This window comes from Ochotona curzoniae, unplaced genomic scaffold (genome assembly GCF_017591425.1).
Source record: "Ochotona curzoniae isolate NIBS_2020 unplaced genomic scaffold, NIBS_Ocur_1.0 scaffold_1037, whole genome shotgun sequence".
NCBI lineage: Eukaryota > Metazoa > Chordata > Mammalia > Lagomorpha > Ochotonidae > Ochotona > Ochotona curzoniae.
In genome coordinates, this window is record NW_024467083.1 from 16,770,605 (window position 1) to 16,781,376 (window position 10,772).

Consider the following 10,772-nt stretch of genomic DNA (forward strand, 5'->3'; position numbering starts at 1 on the left):
CATCGGACGGAAGATCTTCCTCTCTGTCTCTCCTCTCTGAATATCCGCCTTTCCAATAAAAAAATAATAAAAATAAATCTTAAAAAAAAAAAAACAGAGCACCAGTCCCAGCTGCTCCACTTCCCATTCAGCTCCCAGCTGAAAACGTCTTGGGAAGCAGCAGCAGAGGGCTCAAGTACTTGGGCCTCCACCATCTACATGGCGTTCCCTGGACCAGCTGCAGCCATTTGGGGAATAAACCATGGATGGAAGATCTCTTTGTTGTTGGCTCACCCCTTCTTTCTCTTCCTTTACAATTAATCAATCTTAAAATTCAGTTTGGTCTTCGGTTTTTTTGTTTGGGTTTTTGTTTTTTTTTGTTTTTTTCTAGTTATTTCTAAATTGCCCACAACTTTGTTAGGATTTGAAACCACAGTCTTAAACTTTTTCAGGTGAGTGAAACAGCTCTCATCCTCCGGTGGTCATGATCTCAGTGGGAGGTGAAATTAGAATAACATTCTGTGAAAACTTAACAGTAGCAACACCTGACCACCTTCCTTGGCCAGCAGTTCAGAGACCCATCTCAGGGGATGCAACACATACTACAGATAAAAATAACTCTTTGTGAATCACAGAAATAGTATACACTCTTTTTTCTCCACTGAATAACAAAAATTGTAAAGAAAAAGAGAAGTTACTTAACTCCTATCATCCATTCTATCATCATTCTGTTAGAGTGTACCAATCAAAACGAATGTCAGATTGGATAATAAGGTCTAGCATGAACATTAGGAGTGAAAACATAGCTGAGCAAGCTCAAGTCAAGGGACTCCAGAAGTTCATCCGATGACTCAGAGGAAAATGACTCAGAACTCGCTCAGCAACAAGTCAAGCCTGGGGGATCAACGGTGGCACTTGGAGCAAGCCTTTAAACCGTGGAATGTCACCATTCCTCCTCCACAGGAAGCCGGGCAAACAGACCGGGGGTTGCCAATAGGTCTGAAGCCATAACCTCTTGCCCGAGGCACAGAGCCCCGGGGAAGCGCCGCAAAGTAGGAGCCTGCTTCCAGAACCCGTGTCCCACACGAGTCGGGAGCTCCAAGGCGGGCGGAGAGACTGAGGTGCGCTAGGAACAAGTGCTGGGGAGGGTTTACAAACTCCACAGGGCTCGTGGGCAAAGTGTTTCCAGTACTCGACGCCGACCGATAAAGCACCAGGGACTCCGGTCCCAGGCAAGCGGCCGCGCTCCTGGGTCCCCCAGTTTCCTAACCCATCTGCCCGCGGAAACCGCAGTTCCGCGTTCTCGGGGAACAAGCCCGGGGCCGCCGCCCTACTTGGTCCTGGCAGCGTCCCCAGAGTACCCGCGCCGCTCGCCGCCAGCGCTCGGGCGGCACCCACCTCCTCGGCGTCCTGGCCCAGAGGGATGCCCAGGCTCTTGAGCCCCTCCTGCAGCTCGCGGATGTCCACCACGCCGTCCCCATTGCGGTCGAGCGCCTGGAACAGGGTCTCGTAGCGCGTCGGCGGCTCAGCGCTCTGGCAGGCCGCGGCAGGCAGCACGAAGCCCCGGAGCCAGCGCAGCATGGTTCCCGGGGCGGTGGGCGAGGGACGGCCCAGTGACGGGGGCAGCGGCGGCCGCGGGCTGCAGGGGCGCGTCCTGGACCTGAGTAAGGCCTGGCTGGGAGGGGCCCGCGGCCGCTGGGCGTCAGGGCGGCACCGGGGGCGAGGCTTGAGCTCGGCGCGGAGCGCGGAGCGCGGGAGGCGAGCGGCGCCTGGCCAGCCCAGCGCGCGGGGAGTGGCCGCCCGGCTGCCGCTCGGGGAGGAGCCCGCTCGGGGCCCGGTTCGGCCTGCCTGGAGCTGGCCGGAAGCGCGGGCTGGCGCCGCCGGGTGGCTCCCAGGAGGGGCGGTGCAACCTAGAACCTGGTTGTGTAGTTCAGCGGGGTGCGGCTCTAGGAGGAAGCTCCCAGAAAGGCAAGAACTCTGGCTGCTGGCTTTGCGTTTTGCGGTGCGCAGTACGTGTGTAGAAGCAACCCCACCCCGGGTCTGGAGCTTGGCTGACTGCCCAGTGAGTCCTACTCAGAGCTCTTAACTTTCTTGTACCTCCGGACACCATACATGTGGGCCCGTTTTGCACTCGCAGCATAGAGGAGTTTGCGAGGAACAGGGGGTGGATGTAAGGAGGAAGGGAGCGGAGCTGCACCCTGGAATGGGACTGAGCGATAAAGAAGCCTAGCAGCTGAATCTGAATGCATCTGTGAGAGTAATTTAAAAACTGGGAAGGGGCCTTTGTGAGGAGGGCACCGCCTATCTGCGTGGGCGGTAGCTAAAAGAGGAGGCGCCTTGGTCAATGGCATAGCTCCATTGTTTGTAGAAACTTGGGGTGCCTCCTCAGCGGTTACATGGATTTCTGGGCTCCCAAGTCCCCAGAACGATGCAGCTACCAAGACTCAATAGAACAGAAAGAACTTTGGACTTCCAGAGAGCACACCTGTGACTGGGTAAACATGAAGCGAGGACATCGACAAGTGATAGCAAGAATCCCCGTTTGATATGTGAAAGTGCCAATCAGATGAGAAGTGGTGCGTCATCAGAGCGACTCTGGATTTAACCCCAACCGCTTCACAGAAACGGATTGTGCTGGTGTGGCAGGCAGGAGTAAACGTGCACCTCCTCCCCACCCCCTGCCTCAATCTCCCCCACATTCCGAACTGCTCATTAAAACCCCCCTTAAAACCAAAGCCAGGGACTCTGACCCGGAATCTGCCTCTCTTTCGGTCCTGTTTTTCTTTTTGATGTTTAAGTACCTATTCAGTTTAGCATTTTAAAGACCCCCCCCCCCGGTTAGTGAATCATCTGGAGACCAAACTGGCTACTTCTATCACTTCCAGATTCTGGGCTTAAGAATCATTACCTCCCGGGCCCGGTGCCATAGCATACGCTGGGATCCCACAAGGGCACCATTTTATATCCAAGCTGCTCCACGTCCCATCCAGCTCCCTGCTAGTGGAGAAAACTGGAGGGCATGTCTGAAACAGGTCAAAGCACCCACCCACGTGGGAGACCTGGGCTGGGCCAAGTAACAGCATCTGCCACCTGCCAGTGCATATGAAAGCTGGGGGTGAGGGACATGCCTGGTTGAGCTAGGCCACAGAATCCAACTGTAAGTGTCAGGACAGGAGGTGGGTCACAATCAGCTTGGGCCACCACACTCGCCAGAACATGAGAGAACCAGATCTGGGGGCAGATCCTAGAGGGGACTTGTTGCCCTGCCTCTGTGGGACTGGAGCACCCACTAGTTTGCTAAAGATCTGGGAGGTGATGACTGGCTAAGCCAGGTTGGACTCACCTGACAGGAATTTACCTGACACTTAAGGGAGCCAGGGCTGGGAGGAAACCAGGCTGGGCCAGGCTGCAGTGCCTACTGGCACATGCAAAGGTAGACCATGCTAAGCAGGGCCATGGCACCACTAAAGCACGCATAAGATCTGGGACTGGGAGTAGGCCTGGTAGGAGAATTTACAGAACTCCCCTACTAGGCTACAGCTCCTGCTGAGAAGCAAAAAAGCCAGGGCTAGGGGCAGGCCAGGCCAACTAAGGCTGCAGCACTCATCAGCATTTATGTGAGACAGGTCTGCAAGCAAGCCAGGTTAGACCAGGCTGCAGCACCGTTTGGCACACCCAGCTGGGCTAGGCTGCAACACCCACCAGGAAGAGCAGAGACTGTGGGTAAGCCATGCCAGGATAGGTCAAAGCACTCACCAGTACATACAAGGTCTGGGTCTGATAGCAGAAATTTGGGGAGTCCCTGCTAAGCTGTAGTTCCCAATGGTGAGTGTGAGAACCAGAGTTGTGGGTAGACCAAGGCACAAGGCAACAGCACCCCTCTGCATGTGTGTGGGGTGGGTCTAGGGACAGGCCAGACTGGGCTAGGCTTCAGCACCCACAAGTGTTCCAGAGAGCTAGAATGGGTGAGGCTAAGCTGTAACAACTGCCAGGTCATATAAGAGCCAGGTTTTGGGGTGGACAAGGCTGGATTGGACTGTCGCACTCACTAGTAAGAGCCAGAACTTGTTCAGACCATAATGAGTGCCAAGACTTGGGGCTGGCTATGTCAGGCTGGCCACAATACCTGCTGGCACTTGCCAGGTCTGGGGCTGGGAACAGGCCTGGTAAGGAAAACTGGAGAACTCCCCTGCTAGGCTAAAGCTCCCACTGGTGAATGCAAGAGCCAGGGCAGGGGGAAGACCAGGTTAGGTTGGGTTGCAGCAACCATCAGCATACATGTGGGCCAGGTCTGGGGCAAGCCAAGTCTGGGCCAATCCACAGCACACACTGGCACAGGCAAGAGCCAGCTCACAGTGCAGGCCAGCCAGGGTTGGACTGCAACACCCGTCAGTTCATGTGAGGACTGATGCTGGAAGTGAGCCAGCTAGGCTACTGCTGCTAGGCTAGGCTGCTGCACTTGTCAGTGAGAGCTGGGATGTGGGACAAGCTGGGCTGAGCTGGGCAATAGAGCCTGCTAGCAAATGCCAAAACTCAGCAAGGGCCATCTCAGACCAAGCTGCAGCACTCACTGACACATGGAAGGCTCAGAGCTGGGTATAGGCCTGGGAAGGAAATCTCTGGGATATCTCTGCTGAGCCACTGCTTCCACTGGTAAGCATGAGAACTGGTACTGGGGGGGCAGGCCAATCCAAGCAGTATGGCAGCACCTATCAGCTGGCATTTGGGCTAGGTCAACAACCTGACCAGGTTACTGCACCTGCTGATATGAGAGCCAGAGTGTGTGCAGGCCAACTGGACTAGGCTGCAGCACCAGCTGACAAGTGCCAGCATTGGATGCCAGTCATGTCAGGTTGGACTACAGTACCCCATGGCAAGCACAAGATCTGGGGTTGCGAGTTAACCTGGTAGGGAAACTGTGGGTACTCCTGTGCTGGGCTGCAATTCCCACAAGTGAGCATGAAAGCCAGGGCTGAGGGTAGGCCAGGCTGGACAAAGCAGCAATACCTATTGGCATATGTATGGGCTGGGTCTGGGGGAAGGGTGGAATAAGGTTGCCACAGCACCCATAGGTGTGCATGAGAGCCAAATTGGATATGGGAAAGATTGGGCTCAGCTGCAGCATATATTGGCATATGCAGAAACTGGGGCTGGGAACACATCTGGTTGGGGCTATTGGGGTTTACCCCAACTAGACTGTGCCACCACTTGATGTGCATGAATATCAGCTTGTGGCAGACTGGGTTGGGCTAAGCCACAGCACCCATAAGTTCACATGAGAGGTGGGGCTGGGGGCAGAACTGACCAGGAGGCTACACCACTGGTATGTGCATTGGCTGGTGCAGTAACAGACCAAGCCTGATGCTATACTGGCTGCACATGCAAGAGTCAAGTTTGAGGTCACCCCAGTTGATGTGTCTTGGAGAATGCTTCAACTAGATCACTGGACTTAAATCCCAGTCTCAGGGAAAATCACAAGATATGTGATCCAGCCTTGGAGTGCATGTATCAGGAATGGGCCTCCTCAGTTGCTGATGCCTGTTTGGTGGATAGCATGACCAGTTGCACATGGGGGACATGGCAGTCAGTTCTTCCTAGGCAACAGGGAGGCATCGGCTGCCTCATCAGAGGATGGAAAGCAGAATAGATTGGACAATTCTCCTGGTCAAGTTTTGCAGCAAGTATCTGGGACTGTGAATACACACTGAGGTGGAGCTGGTCAGCCAATAGATCTTGGAAAGACTTTTCGCGAATTTGATGCAACAAAGCTGACAATGTTATAGCACTATCATAGCCACACAAGAGTACTCTTAGAACACTCTTCCCCACATCAGGGTCTCTAAGGCCTCATGAAATGACCATCTCCCATTCCCAGGTGCTGAAGTAGTTTGACAGCAATAAGCTGTCCCCACAACTTCCCCTGCCCACAACAGATCAGGAGAATAAAAAGGAAAGAACTGAAACATTTGTCCCACCCACCTTTCTCCATACCTTGAACCTATATGGGCCTATATGGGGCCCAGTGTCATAGCCTATTAGCTAAATCCTCCCCCAGCATGTGCTGGGATCTCACATGGGCACTGGTTTGTATCCTGGCTGCTCCACTTCACATCCAACTCCCTGGTTGTGGCCTGGGAAGGCAATAAGGATGACCCAGGGCTTTGTGACCCTGAACCTGTGTAGGAGACCCAGAAGAGACTCCTGGCTCCTGGCTTCGAGTAGACTCAGCTCCAGCTGTTGCAGCCACTTGGGGAGTGAACCAGGAGATGAAAGATCTCTTTGTGTCTCCTTCTTTTTGTAAACCCGACTTAAATAAACAAGAGAAATAAAAAGTGGATGAATATATTTTAATTTTTCCATACTATAATAAAGTTGTCTTTTAATTTCATTTTCCAGGTTAAGCTGGAATGGTTCCTGTAGGGTTGTACTGGAATTAGTGATTAGCATCAGTTTAGTATTGTGTTTTTTGGTTGTAGAAGTATAAAGGTGTATGTGTGTGTGTCCACATATGTTTTCAAGTTCTGTCTACTGACAGTTTCTAGGAGAAGTAATATCAGCAATAAGCACCACAGTATCTGAGCCTTTCTAAACACCATTCTCATGTCAGAGCACCATTCTCAGGGCAGGTCAGAGCAGCTAGACACCCACATCTAATACTGAAGTGTCTCAGTTTGAGTCTCAACTCTGCTTCTGATTTAGCTTTCTGATAGCGTGCACTCTGAGAAGCAGGAAATGGCAACTCAAGACACGCAGGCCCCTGCGACTCATGTGAGGGATATGGAATGAGCTCTGGGATCCTGACTTCAGCCTGGCCCACCCCCAGCTGTTGGGGCATTTAGGAAGTGAAACAGCAAGCAGATGGAAATCTCTCTTTTTCTCCCTGCCCTCTCCTCACTCTGTGGGTCTGTTTGTCTATCTGCCTTTCAAAAAAAATAATAACTATGTGTTTTTAAATTCTTCTATTGACTATGTGAAATACCAGCCCGCAGGGGAGCTAGGGCATGGGCAGGAAAGCTAAGAGAGGAGCATTGCTTACATTGCTTCACCAGAACATGAGTACTCAAAGAATAGAGTGTCAAAGGGACCCAGAGTCAGCTTGAAGACGTTGGCACTGGCCCAATCCAGGGCAATGTGGGCACCAAAACATATGGTGTCAGTGGACTATGTCCTATTTATATTAAACAGGAACCCATCAGTGCACATGATGTGCATAGATAGAATGAGAAACTTTGGTACAGTAGAATGCCAATTAGTAAATATTGATGGGATTAGAATGTTCCCATTACAGGAGCTGTAATTTATTCAAGCAAAAAAAAAAATTCCATATTCCAGTGGCTGGAAGTTAGATCAGAAATGTTAAACTTGCCTTGTTTCAAACTGCCTTTTCACAAAACATTACACATTACAGATGAGAAAAGAATAGCTTTACAATGGGAGAAACCTAGCAAATTCCATGTTCCTCACAGGGTCCAACTTAGAATCACCAGTGATGGCACAGATGATGATCATGTGGCTCTTAATGGGGTGCAGGGAGAACATAGCATCACTTCTATGATCGACTCAACCAAAACCACACCTGCAATATAGTCAAGAAGATATTCTTGAAAATAATCTATAGCCTCCAAATATGGGAAAGCAGTGAAGGTCAAGGAATGACTGAGGGACTGTTTTGAGTTGAAGGAAACTAAAGAAATAAAAGCACATGCAATGTGATCCCAAAGGATGCTATTGGGGCATTGATGAGACATAACAGATTCTCTGGAAAAGGACATTTGGGCATCTTTTAAATTGCACTTGCGGTTTCTTTGTAAACCGCTTTTTAAAAGTGAATAAAGTCTAACACCTTTAAAAAATCCTTCTTAGTTGTGACGCTCCTCATGTTTGCCTGTGATACACTTTCCTTTGCAATGGCAGCTTGAATAAAACCAGTTCTGTGTGAGCAAAGTAAAAACAAAACAGACCTCACAACACATTTTGTGAGATCAGGAATGTGGTTGGTATAGTAAGGGAAATTAAGCAATACTGGACATAAGGACACCCGTCCTGCTTTGAAAAGTGATGGCCAGGAAACCAGTCAGCAGGTGGTTTGATGCCCTGCCTTTTTCCACTCGGTTTTTCCTTCAGTGTTGCTAGAGTAGGGGAGAGGAAGTTGGCGTTGGAAGCTTATGTGTAGAGGCTGTGAAGGGGAGTGCAGTGGGGTTGATCCACGTTCATAAAGGACACTGGAGGAGTGGAAGACAGCTCCCTGAGGGCAGAACTCCCACTCAGCCCTAACCTGAGAGCACCACAGGGTGAGGTGAAGGTGGCATCAGTTTCAGAAACACCCCTGCATAATGCCCCAGTTCTGCTTGGTTTGCTGCTAGGTTGTAAAAAGAGAAGGTAAATTAAAGATACACCAAAATCCCCCAATACTTGATTTTCTTCCTATTTCTATAGGAAACTTTCCTCACCAAGCACTGGGAGATCAGCAAGATACAACATTTCCAAAACACACTGAGTAGAATTGATGTAGCTTCTTAGGTACCTACAGAAGATACAGAGTAATTAAAACAGTTCATGGGAAAATAGAATTAAAAGATAAGTTTGTTTTTCTGCAAAAGATATATTTTCAAGAAGTTTTTGTGGACTTCTCATCTTCATGCATTTCTAAGTTTTTTGGGCCAAAATAAATTTTTCTTTATTCCATTTTCCAAGAGCTTTTTGAAGTAACGTTGTATTTTACTGAAAAGGTCTATGATAATTTCATACTTGCTTTGTTTGTTAGGTGCTACATGGGTATAAACTTCATTCATAGGAAGATGGTATTTAAACCTTGATTGTTTTGCCCCTTGGGAAGAGATGTATTCAGTTTTCTTTGACATTCAGGTCTTGTCCTGTGTATTCATCTGCTTTCTAACAAGAGATTGGCTTCAAAACAGAAAAGGCCAAAGGGCAGCTGGAGCACGGTCAGGAATGCCTAAGCCAGGAACAATGACGGGAGTGACCGCTGGGAAAAGGAAACAGTAAAACCCAAGCTAGAATTTCATCACAACACAGGACAACAATAGCTGGGTTTTTTGTTTGTTTGTTTAAAGAACAAGCCAACAGAAAGCATAGCTCTTAGGAGAGGTTATTATCCATGTTCTTTGCTTGAAAAGCCGAGGAAATTGGTAACACATGGTAAGAAATTGGATAGGATAATTCAAAAGGAAAAGAAGGTTGAGTTACTTTGTTTCTTTTACACAAACCTCTCCCATTCATAAGTTATGAAGATGAAGTGTAACTAGAAATAAACAGGCCAGATACTGAAGGTATCACATGATCATCACAGCAGCAGCAGCATCAAAATCTAAGACGAACAAAATTATAATTAAGACAAAAATGAAGAGGGTTACTGCAGAAGCTTGGTGAGAAACTTTCATGTGCTCTAAGGTGGAAAGCAGGTGTGAACTGACCTGTCTTCCCACCTGCTCCCTTAACTCAATTACCAAAGATGTATTGAGTGCCTGTTCTGTATCATGCACAAATCTGCCTCTACAGCAGGCAGCAGTGACAACAGCCACCAAATTTCCAGCCTCATGGAGCTCATAGTCTAGCCCAGGGAGGCAGAAAATAACTGTATCCTACCTAAGCAGTTGTACGGCTATAGCAGAGTCCCATAAACAACAGTGAAACCAGGAATCTATAAAACTATAAAGACTGCTCCCCTAAGATGCACTATGCAGAGAAAAATTTTAAGTGCATATTTCTTTAAGTATTTATCGCCCTTTTGAACAGGACAATCTTGAGTGCTTGCTTCACACACATTTGTTACCTGCACTCTGAACAGAGTATCTTTTCAGATTGATTTGCTTGTATCTTTGTAGTATCTTCAAATTCATGATGATCTGCATCACTGCAACCATGTGGATGTATTTGGATATTCATCACAAGTTTGAAACTGAGAGCAGTATGACTTGCTGCTGCTGAAGAAGCCACTAATAGAATGACCACAGTGAAAGGCTGCTAGTAGCACAACAGAGGGCGCCACACCGTAAAGATGGAGGCTTGTTAAAGCTGGGACTGCAGTGCCAGCAGAAGGAAGCAAGAAAGGTAAGTAAGAACATTTTCATATTTTGTTTGTTTGCTTGCTTTCTTGTTTCCTTGCTTTTGTTTTTAAGCACCAGTTTGGTTATAGGTCCTTAAAATACACTACCAAAAAAATGTGAAACTAAAGTGTTATGATTTAAAATTTTGTTGTAGCACAGTTGGTTTTTCCGTTCTGTTGGGTTTTTTTTAAATCTTCTGTCCATATTCATTCACTGTGTACCCATTCGTAACTAAAATAAGTCACAGAAGAGCAATATATTTAGCATTAAAGTTTAGGGTTTTTTAATGAGGATTTATTTATTTTTCCAGCCATTGATTCAATGCTCAAATGACAGCAACAGCCAGAACTAGGCTGGTCTGGAGCTGGCAGCCTGATCTCTCATGTGGGAGATCATATGAACCTGCACTCAAATGGGATACCAGCGCCACTGGTGGAGGACTAGTCTGATATGTTACCATGCCAACCCCACTTAATATTATTGAATTGTATACCAAAAAATAGGTAAAGATAGTATTTATGGATTTTACCACAACTTTTAAAAAAAAGTAACTATCTTTTTTTTTTAAAGATTTATTTTTATTATTTTTTCATTGGAAAGGCAGATATACAGAGAGGAGAGACAGAGAAGAAGATCTTCCGTCCGATGATTCACTCCCCAAGTGAGTGCAACGGGCCGATACTATGCCGATCCGAAGCCAGGAGCCTCTTCCGGGTCTCCCACGCG

The 10,772-nt window shown here is 48.3% G+C and overlaps 1 protein-coding gene across 1 annotated transcript in view; it reads right to left on the reverse strand.

Moving 5' to 3' along the window:
• Positions 1-1,667, reverse strand: part of SLC25A24 (solute carrier family 25 member 24) — a 54,131-nt gene extending 52,464 nt beyond the window's left edge. Inside the window, exon 1 of the mRNA XM_040998339.1 lies at positions 1,378-1,667. Coding sequence (XP_040854273.1) covers positions 1,378-1,560 — 183 coding nt within the window. The 5' untranslated portion in view covers positions 1,561-1,667. The remainder of the gene's footprint in view (positions 1-1,377) is intronic.
• Between the last annotated feature and the right edge of the window lie 9,105 nt (positions 1,668-10,772).